This window comes from Gossypium hirsutum, chromosome A05 (genome assembly GCF_007990345.1).
Source record: "Gossypium hirsutum isolate 1008001.06 chromosome A05, Gossypium_hirsutum_v2.1, whole genome shotgun sequence".
Taxonomy (NCBI): domain Eukaryota; kingdom Viridiplantae; phylum Streptophyta; class Magnoliopsida; order Malvales; family Malvaceae; genus Gossypium; species Gossypium hirsutum.
In genome coordinates, this window is record NC_053428.1 from 99,624,009 (window position 1) to 99,649,282 (window position 25,274).

The 25,274-nt window shown below is 35.1% G+C and overlaps 1 protein-coding gene across 16 annotated transcripts in view; it reads right to left on the reverse strand.

Moving 5' to 3' along the window:
• Window positions 1–834: 834 nt before the first annotated feature.
• LOC107959844 (bidirectional sugar transporter SWEET4) overlaps window positions 835–25,274 on the reverse strand; it is a 37,906-nt gene continuing 13,466 nt past the window's right edge. The window contains exons 1-10 of one of the 16 annotated variants that reach the window (XM_016895997.2): window positions 19,779–20,296; window positions 19,546–19,685; window positions 19,304–19,415; window positions 18,554–18,671; window positions 15,672–15,789; window positions 9,859–10,059; window positions 9,599–9,760; window positions 8,507–8,626; window positions 1,213–8,213; window positions 835–1,095 (exon numbers count right to left, since the gene is read on the reverse strand). In XM_016895997.2, the coding sequence (XP_016751486.1) occupies window positions 8,055–8,213; window positions 8,507–8,626; window positions 9,599–9,760; window positions 9,859–10,059; window positions 15,672–15,789; window positions 18,554–18,645 (852 nt within the window). In that variant the 5' untranslated portion in view covers window positions 18,646–18,671; window positions 19,304–19,415; window positions 19,546–19,685; window positions 19,779–20,296 and the 3' untranslated portion in view covers window positions 835–1,095; window positions 1,213–8,054. Of the gene's footprint in view, window positions 8,214–8,506; window positions 8,627–9,598; window positions 9,761–9,858; window positions 10,076–10,407; window positions 10,445–10,546; window positions 11,606–15,671; window positions 15,790–18,553; window positions 19,474–19,545; window positions 19,686–19,778; window positions 20,297–25,274 lie in introns of those variants that run through there. The other 15 variants (XM_041114257.1, XM_016895996.2, XM_041114254.1 and 12 more) reach the window with 15 other exon arrangements.

Here is a 25,274-nt window from a genome sequence, read left to right on the forward strand (position 1 = left end):
GGATATCCTATGAGGGTAACACACATTTGATAATGTCAGTGGATGAGAACTTAATGAGCTGCTTTCGTAATGATATATAATTGGGAGAGTTTAGTCATGACATTTTTAATGGATTGACTCATTGACTAAATAATGTTGTAATTAATAGAAAAAAAGTCAAAATTTAATTAGAAATTATTTGAGCCCTAATTATATATGTTCAATCAATACCTCTGCTAACTCGATATAACTCTTGACAGTTTGCATTTGAACTGATGCAATGAATAAATAAAAATGATGAATTAGAGAAATAGATCGCATGTATCATATCTACAGTGAATGTGTTTTCTCACTACGAAGAATAGATGACTTGGATATTAAATTAATTTTTTAAAATTATTATTTAATTGATTGTAATTTAATAATTGAAGTTCGAAATAGAAATTAAATTAATTAGTTATTGCAATATTATTGAATAAGACCATTAAATGAGTTATTAGATTGGTTGAGTTATATAAGTTGGTTTAAAAGACTAAAGAAAAACATATTATTGTACAATACATGGATTATTAAAATATTAATTTTTGGCTTCTTCTTATTAAGCTAAAATTGTTGTCTTTTTTTCTCTCTATAAATAGAGACTATGGGTTAGGTCAAATAAAACAACACAAAACGTTGTTACACTGTCAAATTTTAGTTAGATTTATTCTACAAATAAATTTTATTTTTGCGAGAGTTTGTTGTTAGTTTCTAGCCCATAAAGAGACATTGATCTTCCCCACTTGAATATCGATATAGTTTTTATGTGTTTGTTAGTCCAAAAATTTAGAGCCTATACTCTAAACAAGCCTAGGGTTCAAGAACAATAGAGAAGATTGTATTCGTAGAAAGTCAAAAAAATGACTTACACTACCTATTTCAAAACACAGATACAAATTTGATAAATAAATTTATTGCTATAAATATCACAGTTACTCAATTTAAAAAAAATAATATAAAAAAAAATCTCTTTATAAATGGAATTTTCCCAACATATGCTTCCTCCTTATAGGCCACTTTTACCTTGGAAAGACCTTGAAGATTGAGGACCTGTCGCAGCAAATGTGGTCTTGTGACCTAAGACATAAAAATAGTTACTATAAATAGCTTTCATGGCATATGCAAATTAAAATGTGATGCATTAGAAAATTAATGCATAGTCAGAACCTGATTTAATCATATATTCTCACTCACCTCCCCCTTATAGATTCTCTTGTTGTAACATTTTTTCCTATCTTTTTTTGTTGACTTGACTAGTAGTAAATTTATTAGCTTCCTTCTTCCTATTTTTATTAGGCCTCCCTGGTGGTCTGCTTCTTCTTCTTCTTCTTCTTCTTAATGCAGGAGGCAATATTGGCTCAATGTCTTCAAATGGAGCCTATTGCTTTGAACCATTACTAGGACAAGTAGGAAAGAGGCATATTTCAGAGACTAATTTTGAATATAAGCATATATCTTTTACTGCCGTACGTTCAGCTTGCCACCAAATAACTTGGGACGAAATTTTTATCTTTTCTATTTCTTTTTTTTTGCTCAATCAAGGTATAACAATACCGCATTTGCAGCAACGAAAAATGCAAGCATACACTCAACAAAATAGACCCATACCCATGATAAAAAATTACGCTCGAACAAATAACCACAAAAAACACCCACAAAATTCCCAAAATCCCCTACTGTTAAAAAACCTTCAAAGCACCAAAAATAAAAACTAGCACAAAAAACTCCGTTAGACCCCATAACAGCATACCAACATGCCTATACTAACATCATAGTAAAATTCCAAAACTCACCACCATGCCTTAAACATACCAGGCCTTTTTATTCTAACAACTGCTAAAGTATCTGCCATTTCGTTACCATTCGGCTCTGCAAATGAAAAAGTTACCATATCCACACAGGCAAGACTCCTTTCCAAATCAGCAAATGTAGCTTGATGTGACCAAGGTCTCCTAACTTTATCTAATAACCAATTATACACCACCAAAGAACCCATTTCGACAATAAACGAACCAGTTCCCCTACACCCAATCTCAATGATTACATCCAACGCAATAATTATTGCTCCTAAATTCAGCTGAATCTGCAGCACAAGCATCACTTGGCCTCGAGAATAAAGCTCTTACAATTCCTTCCTTATCTCTTAGCACACCTCCATCGCCCAAAGCAACCTCAGAAGTTACACCACTTACTTTAAATTTCAGCCACCTACAAGGAGGATAACTCCAACCCCTTGGAATAGATTTAGAAAACCTGCTCTTGTACGGACAAAACCACCATAATCTCTCTTGAACCATATACTCATCGAAAGCAGTTCTTACCCACAATAATGCTCTCATCTTGGAATGAAAAATTTGCGTATCCATCGACAACACCTTTCTTTCAAACACATCTCATTCCTAGCAAGCCAAACAGACCAACAAGATGCCGCAATTGCAATCAACCACAAACTTTTGCAAGAATCATGAAGCTTCACATTAAAGCATAAAGAGTAAAATTCTTCAAAACTACTAACCACTTACCAGCCAACATCCACCAATTAAAAAACCTCCTCCAAAAATAAAAACAAAATTACATTTAAAGAACAAATGGTCCGCACTCTCTCTTTCTCATTCACACTAAGGGCAAACATTCAATATGGATTGCAGATACACCCCTTTCTTCACTAAGAAATCCTTCGTGGGAACTCTGTCAATAGCTAACATCCAAATGAAGTTACGCACCCTTGAAGAAACTTTTAATTTCCAAATTTTATCAAAAGCAAAAATGGAGTCATCCCCATCTCCCTCAATCAGCAATTTAGATAACTTCTTCACTGAGAACTCACATTTACTATCATGCACCCATAATAACCGATCCTCTACTTCCTCGGCCAAGACCACACTAATCACCCTTTCAATAAGGAGACTAAGAATCCCCAATTCTCGATCTAACAAAGGTCGAACAGAAAAATCATCCCATTTAACATTGCTAAAATCACTACTGTACGAATAATAAAAAACTGACTCGTTTTAGAGTTTTGCTAATCGAAATATCTAGGAAAATCCAGTTTTAATGGATCATTTCCACACCAAATATCCACCCAAAACATCATCGACTTTCCATTCCCAATCTTCCACCTAAAATTTTTATTTCTCATCCATCTAGCTACTCTAACATCAAACGAGTTCTCAACAATCTCTCTCCAAACTGCCGACATTTCTTTAAACTTATTCGCTCAAAATCTCCAATGTTGCACACTGGTGCCATACTTTGTTAATATAACTTTACTCTACAACGACTTTTTTTCAACCGCTAAACGCCATCTCCATTTTGCCAGCAAAGCTTTGTTCTTTATCGCAAGATTCACCACTCCGGCACCACCTTTTTTCCTTAGGACTACAAATCTGTTTCTAGCAAACTTTCGCCATTTTTCGTTTGCCATTAAAACATCTCCACAAAAAATTTCTCCTTATTTTATCAATATTTTTTATTACTATCACTGGCGCCTGAAATAAAGACATGAAGTAAACAGGCAAAGTCGATAAGACTGCGTTAATCAACACAACCCTGATAGCCCACGACATAGTTCTACATTTCCAACCCGACCATTTTTTTCTAAATCTCTCAACCACACTATTCCATGTAGCAACTCTCCTCAGATTCGCTCCCGATGGAATTCCCAAATAGCTAAACGACAATACCCCAATCTTACATTTACAGATAGCTGCCATACGATAAAAAATTTCTCGTTCACACCAAACCCCACAATACATGATTTTTTGAAGTTAATACTTAAGCCTGAAAAAATCTCAAAACAACGAAGAATGAATTTCATATTTTCCATCACCTTTTCATCTACCTTCAAGAACAAAATAATGTCATCTGCAAATTGTAAATGTGAAATCATCTGACCTGGAAGAACTTCTTGAATTCCTTCAATTAATCCCATCGCCCCTGCTTTGTCCAACAACAAATGTAATACTTCCGTCACTAGAATGAAAAGAAATGGAGATAAAGGATCTCCTTGACAAAGACCTCTACCAAAACTAAATTCATTTGTGGAAGATCCATTAACAAGAACAGCTGCTCTTGCCATTGAAACACACTCCATTGACCATCGAATCCAACGATCGCCAAATCCCATCATGCGTAAAACTAATTCCAAAAAATCCCAACGAACACAATCATATGCATTGGAGAAATCCAGTTTGAAGATCAAATTGCCCTCGTTTCCTTCCATTTTCTTCATCGAATGAATCACTTCATTTGTAATTAAAATACCATAAAAAATCTACTTACCTTTGATAAAAGCGCACTGTGTCTCACTGACTAGCTCTCTAATTACCTCTCCTTAATCTACGAGAAAGAACATTTGCTACAATTTTATACAAAGAACTAACTAAACAAATTGGTCTAAAATCTGCAGTTTCATACGGGTTATCAATTTTGGGAATAAGGGCTACAAAAGAACATTTGATGGATCTTTCAAGCTTCTCAGTCTATAAAAATCTAACATCATTCTAAACAAATGTTCTTTAACTATATTCCAGCATTTTCGATAAAAACACATGTTAAAACCATCCGGACCAGGTGCTTTCGATTCCTCACAACTCTAAACTGCACCTTTAATCTCCTCCCTTGAAAAAGGTTCCTCCAGCTTCTCGATTTCTATATCCTTTAGTATCCTAAAATTGAGCTCCATCTCCATCTTCCAATTTCTCGAGCGACTTTGGAAATGATTTTTAAAGAAATCATACACTCTCTTCTTTAACTCCCTTGGTTCATTACACCAGAATCTCCCGATTTTTATTCTGTATACAATCTTTCTTTTTGCTTTTATCTTCACAGCTCTATGGAAAAAAGTTGTATTCGCATCATCTTCTTTCAGCCACATCATTCTAGATTTTTGTCGCCATATCGATTCTTTGAATTTAATTGCATCCCAAACATCAAAATTCAATCTTTTAAGCTCCTCCAATTCTTTCTCGCTCAGCTTCCTCTGATTACTAGTTTCATCTAACACCTTAATCCTTTCTTTACACTCTATTATTCTATTATCCAAAAAATTGCAATTATCCCCATTGCATTTCTTAAGGACACCCTTAAGTTTTCTTGCTATTTGCCCATTCAAACTGTACATGTTAGACCATTCCTTCTCAATCAACCCCACACATTCTTTTTTCTTAAACTACGCATTGGTAAACTTGAATGGCCTAGGACCCCAATCAACTTCTTCATCTGCTAGTAAGATGAGTATATGATCAGAAACAGATCTCTTTAACCCCTACTGATGTAAATCTTTGATCTAGATCAACCAGAATTCTTCCATCAAAAATCTGTCAAGTCTGCTCCTTTTATTCTTCTAACAAAAATCTATCAAGTCTGCTCCTTTTATTATCCGAGCCATATCATGTGAACTTCTTTCCAAACAGCGGCAAGTCAATTAGATTACAATTGTGGATAAAACTAACAAACTCTCTAGACCCATTCTCTGTTCCCACACAATTGCTCCTTTCACTTCTACATCGCACCGCATTAAAATCTCCTCAAACAATCCATGGACTTGAAAATTGTTTTCTTAAATATGTTAACACCCCCCATAAAGTTCTCTGTTCAGACCTATTGTTAAGGTAATAAACATTTATCAACACCACTTCTAATCCCTCATTTACCCATTTTCCTTCAATCACAATCAATCTTTTATCACTCTATTCTTTGGATAACTTGAATTCATCTTTATCCGAAATTGTCAATAGCTCTCCCAGCCTTTCAATTACAGCAACGAATCAGAAATCATCCCCCTATAATTTTCTCACTACATCCATAGTCACAAATTCTAATTTTGTTTCCTGGAGAAAATAAACATTCACTCTTGCCAAACGACTTATTCTTTTGACAGATTCCAGTTTCACCTCCGACCCTAACCCCATTATATTCCATGATATAATTCTCATGACCCCAAACAATTCAAACAAACACTACAAATACTTAAACAAGAATTCCAAACTTAGAAAAACTCACCAAAATTTAAGTCTTTGACGCGACTATTTCCTCCATTTTCCTATCTCTACTGCCCCTTTAATCTTCTAATTTCATCAATTTCTTCTTCCTCATCCCCCCTCATACTGAAACCCAACTTCTTCCCTACTTCCCAAGTTCTCTTTGCCTCCCTTAAGGTGACCCTTCTACAATTGCTAATGTCTGAATCAGATAGCGAGATATTTGCTATTGTTTCTTCAAACCTTGTTATCGCTTTACCCTTCTCTAACTTCTCATTTCTATCCCTTTTCTGTTTTTCTTTTGTCGACAGGACACCGACCTAAATTTTGAGCATAAAACGAATTCTTTTATTCAACGACTCTTTCTTCCTTCTATTTTGGTTAATTTGAAAAAGTTCATCTTCTATTCCTAATTTTTCTTCCGCTTCTTCGAAGTTCCTGCATTCAAAACAATTATCACCTCCTTCAATAGCATTTGGGCTATTATCACTCCTTAGGAACTGCCTATCTTCACCTGTAAAACCCACTCTCAGATCCACACTCTTTTGTTGGCCAAGCCCCTTTTTGGGGTCCACTTGGATAAGCAGACCCATGTTTAACATATCCTCCTTAGCCCTAACCAATTCTTTATCATTATCCACATCCCCAACTGATATTAATTCTTTATTCCCAATTAAATTTTCTTCTGACAATATTCCTTCAATAGACAACCCCATGCTATCTTTTTCTATTTCACATTCTTCAAGATTGATTGTTAAAGCACCCCCCACATCATTTCGTCTAACCTTCGAAAATTGTTCTGATTCTGTTCTGGTCCTCGACTCAACTTCCGGTGTTTGTCCTTCCTCCTCCTCCGGCTGGCCCCTTACTTTCAAAAGAATTTCATTTTTCTATTCTAACAGACCTTTTTCTTTAATTCTGATCAGAAACTGTCAATCACCAACCTCTATATTTATCAGTTCATCAATCTAATAAGGCTGATTGATCGAAATCAACATCCCCATCCACTCATAACTGCTAGAATTATTCCAACTTTCTCCCATTGATATCAACTTCCCCCAGAAATCTGCCACTCTTTTAGAAGTCTCGTAATTCCAACAATGTAATGGGATACCTGCAACGTCGATCCATGCCACCCTCTTAGACAGAAATCTCTTTTCCAACCATGGTTCGATTTTTATAAAACATTCCTTCAGATAAGCCCAATCTTTTTGTTTCAAAACTTCCATAAACTCATTATCCGGAACTTCTATAAGAAAAAATCTTCCTTGAATTCTCTTAACAGATATCTCCTCGAGTCCAAACTTAGACAATCTTTCGGCCATACTTCTTGTGTCGCTAACGGTCGCTGATTCCCCCACCAAACATCGTTGAAGTTTCCCTAGAAGTTCTACTTCCACAAAACCTTCAACTACTCTCACTTAGTTCCCCTCCATTCCAAAACAATTCCTATTTTTTAATTGATCATCCTTTGAATTCCCAAAAGTTTCTCCTTTCTCGCTTACACTTTTCTCATTTCCTTTTCAATAAGTCTCCTTATTACTGATTGAAATTGCATGAGTATTCTTTTTTCTCCATATCTTCCTTCCTTTGAAGCTAGCCATTTTCACCCCAATTCTGTACCCTAGAATGACGAAACCATTGAGTCTTTCTATTGCCCGTTGAGCATCCGTTACACATGAAAATCTCACAAATCCAAACCTCGATCCAACTTTGCTTTTCTTATTCAAAATAAAAGCATCTTTTACGACTCCATGGAAGTTGAATAACGTCCATAATCCTTTCCAGTGCATGCTTGCCGGAATATTATTCACAAAAACTGTTATTTGGAGAGTTTCACGAGCCATCTGGAGAGTTTCTTATTTTTTCTAATATGGTACTTAAGCTTTTTTTTTTAAATTCGATTATCTTTTTTATTTCTTTTTTTTAAAAAAAGAAAAATATTCTAACAACACTATGAAAATCTTTACATGCATATTTGTATAATTTACTTGGAAAATATTTAAGAGTCTTTTTTGCTTTTTTGCCTTTTGACATATATATATATATAAACGATCAAACTGTTGGTCTAGCCGGTCCATTGCTGCCGGAGAGTTGAAGCTCAGATGGCTTGACGACGTCGTTTTCATCATCGTCTTTCGGGGCAGACTTGAAGTAGCAAGCATACAGAATCAACTGTATTGCTCCAGAGAGTGCCCCCAATCCATTTCCAATCTACATCATCAACCAAACATATTAAAATTTATTAAAACAATGCTTCACCTATTTTTTTTCTTTTTAAAATACATTTTTATTACACTCGAACAAGTTATTATTACTTTATATATGCCTAAACACTATAAAAATAAATAAATAAATTTATCATAAAAAAAAAAGTCTAAAATGCTTTTTGAGCCATAAATTAAAAGTTAACTACAAATCAGAAGTCAATAACTTAACATGTAAAAAAAAAATCTCTAAATAAATTCGTATTTTTTTTTAGGTTATTTTAGCTTATATATTCTTACCAATATATAGAGATCAAAGCCAATGAGGGCATATGTGACCCAAATAACTCCATTAAGAAAGTTGGCTAATGAGAGGTAAAATGGCATGTATTTTACACTCTTTGTTTTAATCACCTTCCTCTGTAAAATTAAAAAAAACATATATATTATATTAAATTGACAAAAAAAAACTAAAAATTATAACTTAATTATTTCCTGAGGGATCAATTTATTAATTTAGGGATAAAATCTAAATTATCATTCATAATGTATCAAATTTATTTTCTAAATTTGTAAGTGCAATCCAAAATTGTAATTATTTGATAGTCCACAAGCAGATTGAGAGTATGAGAAATGTTATATTTATTTTTAATTTTTTTACTACATCTTATAAAACATTTGCCGTACCTTAAATTTACTTGTAGAGTCTAGAAAAATTGATAAATTATGTATGCAATAATTTTTAAAAATGATATTTATAAAAGGTGAGTATTTGATCAATTGACAATGTATTTTTGTTATTCTACAAGTAGCCTTAAAAAAATTGATATGTGCCTTTTTTTAATATTTTTTATATCCCTATAAGACACTTATCAACCCCTTATCGCTACTTGTGTAATCTAAAAGCTCCACTTCCAATGTACAAAATAATTTCCCATTTATAAAAAGAGAAATGCAATTGACATATTATGTTTCTTCTTTTATGTTCAATAAATTTTAAAAATACTTTAAGGATAATATTTGGTACATTGGTAATTGTAAGTTTTAATTTCACAAGCAAGGTTGAGAGTTTTTTTCATGTGACTTAAAATTGTGTTTAAAAGATTTTAAAAATAAATAATACGTGTGACAAAATTTAAGTCCTACTTGTAGAATTAAAAATTTCCACTACTTGTATTCCAAATAATTACCCATATTCTAAAATATATAGTTAATAAATAATTTTTAACCGAGATATAAGCATGTATAAATGGATTCTAATTTTTATTTTTACAAAGTATGATAAATATGATTATCATCCAAATAGTCTAAATTTAGACCTTATGACCCCATTAATTAAAATCAAATAATATAGGAAAAAGAAGGGAAAAGATAAAAAGAAAAATGACATACCATAATGGTAAGAGGTGAAGCATACATTAATACTCCAAATATGACACAAAGAATTCCAACAAGGTCCGATCTTTGGGCATGGGTTTTGCGCAATGTCAACGTGCATGCGGCTACAACACCCAAAAATAAAATCTCTAGGGCAAGCCATCCAATAACCTTGGCCTGCAATTTCAATTTTATATATAAAATTCAATTCATGAACATGTGTAGGAATGAAGTATGGAAGAAAAGGTTAGAAAATGGGTGGGAAAGTGAGGTACTCGGCCTTTATTGGGGGCATAAAGGAAGAAAATGGAGAGATAAATGAGCTCCATTGCAAGTCCAATGCTATTAATGGTGACAACAAGGACGCTATCGGGATGAACCATTGGTAAGCCATAGAATATCCACAACATGCAATTCATTGCAGTTGCTATGTAAGGATCTGGCTTGAATTCCTCCACTGCCTTCTTCTTGTATATCTTCACAAAAGTTGGTCTGTCATAAATAAAATATAATCCATAATGAAACTCCCCTCTCTCTCTCTCTACCCATGTGGCTAAATTAGATGAAGAGAAAAAAAATCAAAAGACTGTACAAGTGGGTCGTGAAGAACTATGGGGGTGAAACACCTAGAACATACCTTTACTCCAAAACATTGGGCTTATCTCAACTTGTGGGTTTCATAAGGACAGCAAACAAAGACTATTTATTAATTATTTTGTTAAAGGAATTAAAGTATTCTTATTATCCACATTTTCAAGAGTTTTCATGCAAATATAAACAATACAAAAGAAAATGAAAAAAGGGTTTTGAGGGAGAGATTTTACAGTGGTGATGCAAACAGGAAGAATGAGATAACATTTCCTGCAAAACAAAACTTCACAAATAGGATTCGGAATACTAAACTCCAATAGGATAAACATTAATCACTAAAGAAGAAGAGTTTTTAGACCGGAAAGAACTTACCAATGATCCCTACAATAGTTCTTGCAGTATCAGCAGTAACCATCTTTCAAGCTTTACTTGGTAAAAAGGATCCAAAAATGAAGAACCCGAAACAAAGAATATCAGAATATGTCCTAAATGAGAAGTTAATTTGCCTTTACCGACTTTTATATATGGCTGGTTAGGAACTAAATTGGACTACCATGTAATGATAAAGCAGCCAGTTAAATGCTTACACATCATGTCATTGCCTACTATGGGCAACGTGGTAAGCTACTGAAAAAGGGTCTGAGTGGATAAAATGGTGGATGAATGTAATTTGAGTTCAAATTTTCTTTCCCAAGAAAAAAAGAGTGGTCAAATGGGTGTATTTCATGCCCGGATAAGTTGTACGGTCTAAGCAGCAGTGGACATTGATTGCACATTGTTTCAGATTTTGCAACCTATCGTGAATGGTGCTTTGAGTTTTCTTGGGGGCACTTGAATCTTCGAGTGCCTTCACTTTAGCATTTTTGGATAAATGAAAAGAAAAGGGGGTTTTCTAGCTTATTAAATTCATAAGTTGAAATGATGATAAATGGGGGCCAAACCTCATACAAATCCCATGAGTAATCTTATGCTTAACTTCAGCGACTTACCAACCATTGTTCTTTTTTACTATTTTTCATGGAAATGCAGTTAATCTGCACTAAAAACATAAATAAAACCCATCTAAGATATCTTTATCAAGATTAAACTATACCATTTTTAGAAAGATTTAGATTTTCAAGTTATCGGTTGACAGTAAAATATCATGATTTTGAATAAATCTTTAGAAAAAAGGGCGAAACAATTAATTGTATCATATATTTTCAAAGTATCAGCCTCATGATAATTAATTTTTAAATTTCAAAACGTTTTTATTACATTAAATGATACGTAAAATTTTATGTGATTAACTTAAAATGAATATTAAAAAAAAAAGTAAAATATTGCCACATAACTTTTAAAATTAAAAATTAAAAAAAGGTGAACGATAGTTTCTGTTTCGGAAACCTCAAAACCAAAACTTTTACAACATTAATTTTATCATATTTATTTTTCTTTTTTTTTTCATTTTGAATTATGTCACATAAACATATCATTTAACAATTAAATTAATGCTCTATGTTATATCAGCAAAGTTCAATAATTTTAAATTTTTTCATTTATTGAGTTAGTATGATTTTTAACACGATTAGGGTTTCTTGGTCTGCTTTGTAGCACAGTTTCTTTCTTAGGGTTTGGTTAGGGTTTTCTCAAACAAGGGATTAGGATATCTCGGTCGATAGGGGCGACATGACTAGTGATAATGCAATGGCTGAAGATCTCGCTACTCTCAATATTTTGGACAAAGAAGAAGTTCCATTGGTGTTGCTGGGTGACGCCGACGATGTAGAGTATCTTTATGATTTATGTTTGGTGGGGAGAGTCCTTATGGATAGCGTGGTGCATTTTTCGGCGTTAAAAAACACTTTAGCGGATTTATGGCATCCTTTGCGAGGGGTTTCAATAATGGAATTGGAGGATAAACAGATCCTGTTTAGGTTTTATTGCGAGATAGATTTACAGAGAGTCGTGAATGGTATGCTCTGGTTCTTTAATCGACATCTTATTGTTTTTCATCAGCTAGGACGGGGTGAGGATCCTAGCATAGTTCCCCTTTGGGAAACGATGTTTTGGGTACAAATACACAATATACCAAGTGGTTTCATGATGGAAGGGATGGCTTGCCAAATTGGGGATTTTATTGGTAGGTTTTTGGAGTATGACACATCTTTGGTGACGAGGGGGTTTGGTCAATATATGAGAATACGAGTTTCTATTGATGTTCGGCTTCCACTTAAGAGAAAGAAAAGAATAAGTGCTGTTCAAAGCAGTTCCTCTTATGAGGTGTTCCAGTATAAGCGACTACCCCTATTTTGCTTTCTCTGTGGTCGCCTTGGCCATGGGGAAAGCTTCTGTCAGGTTCGGTTAACATTAAGAAATCAATAAGTGGAGTTTGGATGGGACGTTTCATTAAGGGCGGCTCCAAGAAAGGGAGGGCAAGCGGTGAGTAAATGGTTGCGAGAGGAGAATGAAACTGATATGTGGGCTAGAATGGATGTTGATGGGGAAAGCATGGAAAGGGTATTCGGAGCGGATGTAACAAATAGGGGTGATCATAGAGAAGGAGGAGGGCCTGTGGGATGGTTTAGCCGACAGGTTCGACTAGTGACGAAGAGAAGTATACTTGATATTCCGAAAAATGCTATAAGAGAAGGAGAGGGCGTAGGGATGAAAGACTTTCCTGCTGAATTCATTGACGGAAAAAAGAGACAAAGATTTCATTCAGAAGTGGGTAACGGTGAAAGGGAGATGGATTCGAAAAATGCGATATCGGCAGCCATAGATAAGTTGGCCGATCGGGCACAATAAAAATTCTAAGCTGAAATATCCGTAGACTGGGGCAACCACGGACAATTAGACGTCTGAAGCATAAGTTGAGACAAGTTCAGCCTCAAATTTTGTTTCTCATGGAAACGAAGGTGTCAGGTAGGAGAATGGAAGTAGTAAGAAGAAAATGTGGGTTTGTTCATGAGATTGATGTTGATGTGGTAGGAACGAGAGGGTTTATCATTAGGTTAGAAGGAGGGGGTGAGTTTATCTCTAAGGAGTTTTTCGAAAGCTCACATTGATGTAGAGGTGGAAGAAGAAGCTGAAAGGGTTAAGTGGAGATTTATGGATTTTTACGGTTCACCAGTAGAACAGGATAGAAGGGAAACGTGGGACTTGTTGAGACACTTGAAGCGTGGAAACAACAGGTCATGATTAATTACTCGAGATTTTAACGAAATTGTATTCTCGTATGAGAAACAAGGGGGACGAGTTAGGGAGGAAAGACAGATGACTGGGTTTAGAGAAGTTTTGAAAGAATGTGAGATGAACGACTTGGGGTTTTCTAGGTAGTGGTTTACATGGGAAAGGGGTAGGCTGACGACCAACAATATCAAAGAAAGACTGGATAAGGGAATGGCAAATCCAGGATGGTGGGATCTTTTTTTAGGATTTAGGGTAAGCCATCTACAACATAATTTCTCTGATCATTGTCCAGTATTGGTCGACACAGAGGGGGATGGTAGATTGCGTTTTGGGGAACAACAAAGGCATTTCAGATTCAACGCTGATTGGATTTTGCAGTCGGATTTTGAGAAGGGGTTAGTTTTGGAATGGAACTCAAATCATCAGGATTTTCTAGTAAATCTGAGGGAGGTGGGGTTTAGTTTAAGTTCCTGGGCAGCCAAGTCTAAGAAGTTTCGAGAACGTCGAACGCTGGAGCTAAATACGAGATTAAGTGAATTAAGTGCCTGCGAGATAAGCGATGAGGTGTTGGAGGAGATCACAGAGGTTAAACTTGCTCTGAACCTCGAAGCCAATAAGGAGGAGATCTTCTGGGAACAAAGAGCGATAGTCAATTGGCTTCGCATGAGAGATAGGAACACGTCCTTCTTCCATAGGTGTGCTTCCAACCGAAAGAAGAGAAATGTGATTAGAGGGCTGTTAAACGGTGCTGGGACGTGGGTGACGGATTTTGGTAAAGTTTTAAAAATTGCAACAGATTATTTTAAAGACCTGTTTCCGTCTACGGAAACCGGTGATTGTGATCGCTTATTTGTGTATTTTGTTCCATGCATAACTGATGACCTAAATAGGGATTTAATGGTTGAGTTTAAAGCAGAAGAGATTGTTGTGGCTATGAAATCTATCGGCCCTCTAAAAGCATCAGGTAGGGATAAGTTTCTAGCACTATTTTTCAGAAATATTGGCATATTATTGGGGAGGATGTGATTAAGTATTGTTTGGATGTGCTAAATAGCCGAAGAGATATAGGGGAAATCAACAAAACAAGTATTGTGCTGATTCCTAAAGTAAGTTCACCAACTTCAATGAGCCAATTTCGCCCAATTAGTTTGTGCAATGTTATTTACAAAATTGTTTAGAAAGTGCTAGTTCATAGATTCCTCAGTGTCCTATATTATTGTATTGAGGATACCCAAGGGGCATTTGTTTCAGGAAGGCAAGTTACTGATAACATCCTTGTGGCATATGAAATTTTGCACTAGTTTAAGAAACGGCGAGGGATGTTAAAGAAAGGATTTGCTTTAAAACTGGATATGAGCATAGCGTATGATAAGATTGAGTGGGGATTTTTACGAAAAATGATACGTAGCATGGGCTTTTGTGAAGAATGGATTGCTCTAATTATGAAGTGTATCTCCAGTGTGGTGTATATAATGGTAATAAATGCAAGACATAGAGAGGACTTTTAGCCTCACAGGGGATTAAGGCAAGGGGATCCGTTAAGTCCGTATTTGTTTCTCATTTGCGCTAAAAGTTTCTCACGAGATAGCACTTGCTAAAGCGGAAAGAAGGATTTCGACAACAAAGGTGGGTAGAAGTAACGTTTAGGTGTCCCATCTCTTTTTCGCTGATGATAGTATGCTGTTTGGAGAGGCCTCCATTAAAGGGGCTTCTAATTTGAATAATGTGATTAAAGAGTATGAAAGGTTGTGGGTCAATTGATAAATTTCGATAAATTACTTATCTATTTTAGTGGGAATGTAGGCTCTGACATACAACACCAGGTGGGTAGAATTTTGGGGGTTCATATTTTGAACAACCAAGAAAGGTATTTGGGGTTGCCAACTAAGGTAGGACATCGAAAAAAGATGCTTTTGTTGACATTAAACAACGTTTGTCAAACTGTTGCATAACTGGAGTATGAGGGTCTTGTCGACAGGGGTAAGGAGGTATTTTTAAAATCTGTTTTACAGGCTATACCGATTTATGCAATGCAATATTTTAAATTACAGTTATCCTTCTATTATGAGCTTGAGAGTATCATGAATAAGTTTTGGTGGCGTAGCTCTAAAACAAATAAGGGTATACATTGGTGCAAGTGGCGTGACATGTGTCTCTTCAAAGCGAAGAAGGGATGGGTTTCAAAGATTTATCGAAGTTCAATTTGGCATTGTTAGCGAAACAAGGTTGGAAAATTCTTACGCAACCAGATTGCTTGCTTGCTCAAGTAATGAAAGTAAAATATTTCCCAAAAGAGGACTTTATGAGTGCAAGGTTAGGCTCTTACCCTTCGTATACCTGGAGAAGTAATTGGGGAGCTCGGAAACTCCTTGAGGAGAGGCTCAGTTGACGGATTGGGAACGAGGAAGCAGTAAATATATAGAATGATGTCTGGCTTCCGCGACCTGGAAATGGGCAGATACAGGGTCAACATATAAATATTAGCAGCCATAGATAAGTTGGCCGATCGGACACAATGAAAATTCTAAGCTGGAATATCTGTAGCTGGGGCAACCACGGACAATTAGACGTCTGAAGCATAAGTTGAGACAAGTTCAGCCTCAAATTTTATTTCTCATGGAAACAAAGATGTCAGGTAGGAAAATGGAAGTAGTAAGAAGAAAATGTGGGTTTTTTCATGAGAGTGATGTTGATGCGGTAGAGACGAGGGGGTTTATCATTAGATTAGAAGGAGGGGGTGAGTTTATCTTTAAGGAGTTTTTCGAAAGCTCACATTGATGTGGAGGTGGAAGAAGAAGCTGAAACGGTTAGGCAGAGATTTATGGATTTTTACGGTTCACCAGTAGACCAGGATAGAAGGGAATCGTGGGACTTGTTGATACACTTGAAGCGTGGAAACAACCGGTCATAATTAATTACTCAAGATTTTAACGAAATTGTATTCTCCTATGAAAAGCAAGGGGGACGAGTTAGGGAGGAAAGACAGATGACTGCGTTTAGAGAAGTTTTGAAAGAATGTGAGATGAACGACTTGGGGTTTTCTGGGCAGTAGTTTACATGGGGAAGGGGTAGGCTGACGACCAACAATATCAGGGAAAGACTGGATAAGGAAATGGCAAATCCAGAATGGTGGGATCTTTTTCCAGGATTTAGGGTAAGCCATCTACAACATAGTTTCTCTGATCATTGTCCAGTATTGGTCGACTCAGAAAGGGATGGTAGATTGCGTTTTGGGGAACAACAAAGGCATTTCAGATTCAACGCTGATTGGATTTTGCAGTCGGATTTTGAGGAGGGGTTAGTTTTGGAATGGAATTCAAATCATCAGGATTTTCTAGTAAAACTGAGGGAGGTGGGGTTGAGTTTGAGTTCCTGGGCAGCCAAGTCTAAGAAGTTTCAAGAACGTCGAACGCTGGAGCTAAATGCGAGATTAAGTGAATTAAGTGCCTGCGGGATAAGCGATGAGGTGTTGGAGGAGATCACAGAGGTTAAACTTGCTCTGAACCTCGAAGCCAATAAGGAGGAGATCTTCTAGGAACAAAGAGCGAGAGTCAATTGGCTTCGCATGGGAGATAGGAACACGTCATTCTTCCATAGGTGTGCTTCCAACCGAAAGAAGAGAAATGTGATTAGAGGGCTGCTAAATGGTGCTGGGACGTGGGCGACGAATTTTGGTGAAGTTTTAAAAATTGCAACAGATTATTTTAAAGACCTGTTTCCGTCTACGGAAACCGGCGATTGTGATCGCTTATTTGAGTATTTTGTTCCATGCATAACTGATGACCTAAATAGGGATTTAATGGTTGAGTTTAAAGCAGAAGAGATTGTTGTGGCTATGAAATCTATCGGCCCTCTAAAAGCATCAGGTAGGGATAAGTTTCCAGCACTATTTTTCAAAAATACTGGCATATTATTGGGGAGGATGTGATTAAGTATTGTTTGGATGTGCTGTATTGTTTGGATGTGCTAAATAGCCGAAGAGATATAGGGGAAATCAACAAAACAAGTATTGTGCTGATTCCTAAAGTAAGTTCACCAACTTCAATGAGCCAATTTCGCCCAATTAGTTTGTGCAATGTTATTTACAAAATTGTTTCGAAAGTGCTAGTTCATAGATTCCTCAGTGTCCTACATTATTGTATTGAGGATACCCAAGGGGCATATGAAATTTTGCACTCGTTTAAGAAACGGCGAGGGATGTCAAAGAAAGAATTTGCTTTAAAACTAGATATGAGCAAAGCGTATAATAAGATTGAGTGAGGATTTTTACGAAAAATGATACGTAGCATGGGCTTTTGTAAAGAATAGATTGCTCTAATTATGAAGTGTATCTCCAGTGTGGTGTATATAATGGTAATAAATGGAAGACATGGAGAGGACTTTCAGCCTCACAGGGGATTAAAGCAAGGGGATCCGTTAAGTCCGTATTTGTTTCTCATCTGCGCTGAAGGTTTCTCACGACTGATAGCACTTGCTAAAGCGGAAAGCAGGATTTCGACAACAAAGGTGGGTAGAAGTAACGTTTAGGTGTCCCATCTCTTTTTCGCTGATGATAGTATGCTGTTTGGAGAGGCCTCCATTGAAGGGGCTTCTAATTTGAAGAATGTGATTAAGGAGTATGAAAGGTTATCGGGCAATTGGTAAATTTCGATAAATCACTTATCTATTTTAGTAGGAATGTAGGCTCTGACATACAACACCAGGTGGGTAGAATTTTGGGGGTTCATATTTTGAATAACCTAGAAAGGTATTTGGGGTTGCCAACTAAGGTAGGACATCGAAAAAAGATGCTTTTGTTGACATTAAAGAACGTTTGTCAAACTGTTGCATAACTGGAGTATGAGGGTCTTGTCGACAGGGGGTAAGGAGGTATTTTTAAAATCTATTTTATAAGCTATACCGATTTATGCAATGCAATATTTCAAATTACAGTTATCCTTCTGTTATGAGCTTGAGAGTATCATGAATAAGTTTTGGTGGCGTAGCTCTAAAACAAATAAGGGTATACATTGGTGCAAGTGGCGTGACATGTATCTCTCCAAAGCGAAGAAAGGAATGGGTTTCAAAGTTTTATCGAAGTTCGATTTGGCATTGTTAGCGAAACAAGGTTGGAAAATTCTTACGCAACCAGATTGCTTGCTTGCTCAAGTAATGAAAGTAAAATATTTCCCAAAAGAGGACTTTATGAGTGCAAGGTTAGGCTCTTACCCTTCGTATACCTGGAGAAGTATTTGGGGAGCTCGAAAACTCCTTGAGGAGAGGCTCAGTTGGTGGATTGGGAACGGGGAAGCAGTAAACATATAGAATGATGTCTGGCTTCCGCGACCTGGAAACGGGCAGATACAGGGTCAACATATAAATATTAGGTATACAAAAGTGTTAGATTTAATCGACAAAGAAACCACTACTTGGAAGCAGGACACAATTTGGGAGTTATTCGGTGAGGAGCACCTTGCAAACATTCTGCTAATTCCACTTGTACATAGTGAATCAAAGGATATCTTAGTCTGGAGAGGTGACAATACAGTGGTGTATACCGTTAAGAGTGGATATAAGTGGCAAATTACAGCTACGGGGCCTAATTTTAAGACTGATTTGCTAGCTAATTTTTTTACAAAACTGTGGGGTCTCCATATACCAAGCAAAATAAGAATACATATGTGGCGAATTGCTGACGATTACATCCCTACTTTATACAATCTAAGAACTCGTAATTTGGTTGTCAACACACTTTGCCTGGTTTGTAAAACAGCAGAGGGAACTGTCATTCACTTGTTCAGAGATTGCTTCTTTACGCAGCAAGTATTAAGGGGGTTGGGGGTGACAGTTGTAACATGCAATGAAGATCCCAATTGGAAAATGTGGTTAGCAATAGAGTTCAATAATCTGAGCATTGAGTAATGTAAAAGCAGAGCTATTGCCTATTGGGCTATTTGGTATAACCGTAATAAGATTTACCATGATGGAGTCCGAGAGCAAGTTAATGAAGTTGTTGGTTTTGTGCAAGCCTATTGCACAGAGATAGCCACGCTGGGGGTGGTATTGCGGGGAGTCCAAGTAGTGGACAGTTCTGAATGGAAACCACCAGAACGAGATACCATAAAAATCATCTTCGATGCCTCGTTTAACTACCAAACAAGAAGCTCTTGTTCAGGAGTTATAACAAGGAATAATGATGGATTGGTGATGGGAGCGTATACCTGTCCATGGGAGAATATATCAGATCCAGTGATGGCTGAGGCACAGGCGTGTTTGCAAGCCATCTCTATGGCTGAGGACATGGGCTTCCAAGATATTTGCATTGAAGGCGATGCGTTAATGGTAATCTGAAAGTTAAACTCTGAAGAAGAAGATAAGTCTGAGATTAGCAGTCTGATTAGCGAAATCAAGGGACGATTTTCTAGATTCAGAAGAACGAGGTTTCAGCAAGTACCAAGGGAGGCTAATAAGGCAGCCCATAGGATGGCGATGGAGGGACGGTGATATGTAAGCCCCCAATACTGGATTAAGGAGGTTCTGCAGGCGGTGGAAAGACTGGTGGCTGGAGAAAGGCGAGTTAACTGAGAGGAAGGTGAGAGGGTAAGCTAGAGTCCGGACTAGAGGCAAATTGTTTGTCCGATGAGCTCGTGAGACCGGCCGAGAAGACGGCTTCAATAGTTTTGATACTGGGAGCTTATCAATCATTGTGGGTAGCTGATACAGAGAGATCGGAGTTTGACGAAAGGGAAACTGAGTTTTTAAGTCTATGTTGCCTAGGCTAGTCGTTTCATTTCCATTTTTGTATGGTTAAAATAAGTTTAATTTTATTTTTTTGTTTTAGTTGGTTTCTTTAATTCTCGTTTATTAAAAGCACTATTTCGGTGTCCTATAGGATACAAATAGGTGTAGGTTTAGTCTTTTTAGACCTGATATATTTATTTATTTTCCTTATCAATACAAGTATCAGTTCTGATTTCAAAAAAAAAACAATTAAATTAATGTTTTTAGTAATAAAAGAACTTTATTAATATAGTACCAATAATTTAAAAATATAATTAAAATATTTAAAAATTTAAAAATTAATTTAAAATAAGAGTGGCAGAGAATATTTGATGTAATTATCTCAACAATTAACTATTATATTTGTGAAATGGTAATTAATAATACTATCAAGCCACTTGCCTATTTTGCATTGATTCTTTTTCATCTATTCTTATGATCGTAATTGATTGTGATTTTTATTATTGAAACATATATATTATATAAAAGAAATTACGTAAGAAAACTTTGAAATTCAAAATATTTAAAGCGTATTTTTAAATATAGTTTTATTGTGATTAATAATAATTTGATTGTTATAACATACTGATTTATATATTAAGTTTTATCCTTATTCTATTCTTTATATTTTCAATCAAATATAATGAATAAATTAAATGATTGAATCTAATCAATAAATAATATTTTTTTATGTTTATTTATATCTTATTTTGAATATAAAATATTTATAATTAAAATTTTATAAATATATATATTTTTTATAAGAAAAGAGGTAAAAATTGTACATGGATTAAACTCAAGATTTATCATAACTTTATTTCAATAGAAGATTTTTTGCTATTACACTATAGGCTTACTTGCCATATATATACAGATTACATAGATTAACACATTGCGCTCTCTCTTTTATCTATTTTAAATTATTTCTATAATTTTTTATTATCCACTAAATTTATTTTTTTAGTAATAAAATCAAATTATAGATATACTTTTAAAAGTGATATTAAAACCTGTTTTAATATTATAAAATAATCTTAATTTTTTTAATATATCTTTATCATCAAACAGATTATTATTAGGTCTAATATTCCTACTATTCAAGTTGTTGAAAGCTCTTGAATTTTATTTGCTTACACTTTAGTATATTGTTTATTCTCATGTTGTATAATTATTGTTATTTTGTCTCACGAAGAGGAATGCAAATATGTATTGGTTATGTTTTTAGTTTTATTTACTTATTTTTTTTTATGTTTAATTTAGTAATTGTTACTTGAATATGTAAGTAAACATAATATCGTATGTAGTATTAATATGTTAGTAATAATCATAATGCAATGCAATGTAATAGTAGTAACACAACAGAATACCTGTAACCGGACAGAGTTGAAAATTAAAAGAAGAATTTTGTTGAGGCCTATATGAACAATTTCCTTAAGACAGATTGGACCTCTCTTCGGTGCTTTGAGTAACGTTGGACGTCTGTCTTCTAAGATACAACAACAAACAATCACAATAGTGACACAACAACAGTAATCAATCAAACACAATCTTGCCCTTTTTTTTATCACTACGAGGAATGAATTTAGAAGGAATTTTTTATATTAATGGTTTTTTATGTTGTGTTTTAGAAGTCTCCTAACTTGGCTTTATATAGAGGAGAGGAAATGAATGAAGAGATTTAGATTGATTCATGAAGAGTTTTGTAGAAAAGTTAATAGATATAAGTGAGCAGACATAATGAATGAAAAGATGCAATATTAAACCAAAAGTAATGAATCTGTTCACCAAGAGATACAACTGTTCATCAATAGACAGAACTATTGTTTAATTTGAGCATCAATTTATCATTAATCACTCAATAATTTTGAGCATATTATATAGAATATAGATCCATAATTTATTATTCAAACCTTCAATTTTATCAATAAAATAATATGCCTTAAAGTTCCAAAATATCCATTATTTTCCAACAATCCCCTACGTGAATAAAATTGATGGATCAATAAGACTCAAAGACTCAAAGAGGTGATAGATTCTACATTCGATATTTGCATAGGATAGGTAGGCATCAACCCTTGAACTTTTCCTTGTGAAAATATATTTACTTTACTAGCTGACCAATAGACGCAATGTCCTTGAACTGTTCTATCGTTTGTGTAAACAATGATATACCTCACACAATCACCTTTTTAGCAAGATTTTGGTTCTCATGGGTATGTTCATATGGCCATGAACATCCTCTTGGTTCTATAAGAGCTTAGAGAATTATGCCTCAATAGTCTTCTTAAAGTGGCCCCACTTCACTCTCACATAGGTGACTTATGTTGTTCGTTTCACTGAAACACACAATGGTCATTAAAAGTATTGTTTAACCTTTTCCACATTTTAATCATTATTTTTATCATAGGAATGGAGTTCGGATAAGAATCCGCACAGTGAGCTTATAAGGTTTATGTAAGTAGGTTGTCCCATTGAACCAAGATCTTGGGATCTCCAATCAACTAGATTGGGTTTTCCTTCATATACCGCCTTAAATATTCATGGGATTTAGTCACATTCCTTTCAATGTTTTATCAACTTGATCTTGGTTTAACCCTTTGGTTAGCGAATCCGTAGTGTTATCTTTTGTTCTTACAAAATCAATAGAGATAACTCTAGTTGAGATCAGTTGTCTAAAGGTATTGCGTCGAGGACGCATGTGTCTCAACTTACCATTATACGTTACGTTCTGTGCTTTACCAATTGTTGTTTGGTTATCGCAATATAAGCATATTGTGGGCACAGGTTTTGGCCATTCAGGAATATCTTTTAAAAAGTTTTGTAGCCATTCTACCTCTTCTCCAAATTTGTCTAGAGCTACAAACTCATATTCCATTTGTGGATCTGGTTATAATCGTTTGCCTTAAGGATTTCCATGACACAACTCTTCCTCCCAATATGAAAATATAACTAATTGTGTCTTTGGCATCTTGAATATCAGATATACAACTAGTACCGGAGAACCTTTCTAACACAGTAGGATCTCTGGAATAATGTAATTTGTAGTTCTGAGTATATTTGAGATATCTCAGTACTCTCATAATCGCTTTCCAATGATTCTCCCCTGGACTGTTTGTGAATTTATTTAAACTGCTTACAGTGAAAGGAATATTAAGTCTAGTGCAACTCATAAGGTACATTAGACTACCAATAACTCTTGCATATTCTAATTGGTCAACACTTTCACCTTTTTTTTAGATAGATGTTGACTTATATTTATCGGAGTTCTAGCTACACCAAAATCATTGATAAACCATAAAAGTAACATGTTTTAATCCCATGCTTCGCATGTTTTTGGATAATTTATTATGTGAATTAATGAATTTGATGCTCCTAATCCTTTAAATTTATGTTTTTATACTTAAGTGAGCATAGGGAAGTGAAAGGAGCGAAAAACAGACCAAAATTAGACAAAAAGAGTTGTTTTCAAGAACCACTCGGCCTAGACATTTTCAGACAGGTTGCACATGCCCGTGTAAGCCATACGGGTTGGCCACATGCCCATGTGCCAGCTCGTGTCAATTTTGAACCTTGCTTCTCTTTTACGCGAAAAAGCCTAATTTTAGAGTTTTTGAGCATTCTAAAATTTATAAATACATATCAGAAGAGGACTAAAGAGGACACGCAGAGTAGAACGAAGAAATTACTCGAAGAACACCATCACAGTCAACTTAGAAGTAGATCTCCTTCAAGATCGAAGATCTCCGTTCAAATTTCCTTTGAAGTTTTATTAGGTTTCTTATGTCTTGTTGTTATTCTAATTTTGAGTTGTTTCCCTCCCAGATTATGAACTAAATTCCCTAAATACCTAAGGAAGATGAAACCTATGATAAATCTTATTATTTAATTTCTGATTTACATGATAAATACTTGATTTCTTATTCTCAATTATGTATGCTTATTTCATGTTTTGATATTTTCAAGATATCGATTCATATTAAATGTGCTTATTCAGTGGAGCAAAAGTCCTTATTTAAGAGTAGTTCTAGCATAATTGAGTGGAGTTGCATTCAATCCTAGAAATAGGACGACATAAATCTACTGGATTAGCGTCGAATCTAATAGGGGAATCCATAGATCGAGTTAATGTGACAATAGAGGTTTTAATTAGAAAGTGATTTCAATTAATCAACCTAGAGTTAGTTGTTCTTATTCTCGAAAGAGATATTAACATAATTTAGGGATTTCTACGGGTCAAGGCAGAAGTGAATAATTTGTTTAAATTAGATTCAGAATAATAGGTAAAGTCTAGGTGGATTCTTTCCTGGGTATTGTCTTTCTTTTTGGTTATATTCAAATATTTTCTCATTCCATTCTTTGTCGTGTTCTTAGTAATTAGTTTAGTTAATTATAGATTAAAAACAATTCCTCAATTTATTAACTAGATAATAAAAAGATAATAATCACTAGTACTTTTAGTTCTCGTGGGTATGGTATTCTCGACTCACCATAGCTATACTACTATTCAATAGATGCACTTGCTTTTGTCGTGATTTTTGTTAGTTAAGTGACTCATCAAGTTTTTGGCGCCGTTGTCGGGAACTAAAATATTAGGAACACTTGATTTTTATTAATTTAGCTATTTTTTATTTCATTTTATTTTTGTTTTTAGTTTAGTTTTTATTTTCTAATTTTTCTTTTGTTTGCTTTTAACAGGTTCCTTTAGTTTATGACTAGAAGAAACTCGTCAGGTCATTTAATAATCGACAGTGAGATTGAAAGCACAGCTCGTAGAAATCGTAGAGAAGCAAGGCAGAATCGACAAAGTACAGTGAGAGGACAAGAGGATGTTATAATTATTACTGAGGAGATGGCTGAAAATCAAAATAATCAACTACCTCCTGTGGTTGCTGCGAATCCTGCAAATCCAAATCTTGCTCCTCGTACTATGTAGGACTATGCCAACCCCACTCTAACTGGGGCTGAATCGAGTATCATGAGACCTACTATTACTGCAAATAAATTCGAATTGAAGTCGAACACTATTCAGATGATTCAACAATTTGTTCAGTTCGATGCTTTGCAAGATGAAGATCTAAATACTCATTTGGCCAACTTTCCAAAATTCTGCGACACTTTCAAGATAAATGGTGTTTCTGACGATGCCATTTGCCTTCGATTGTTTCCCTTC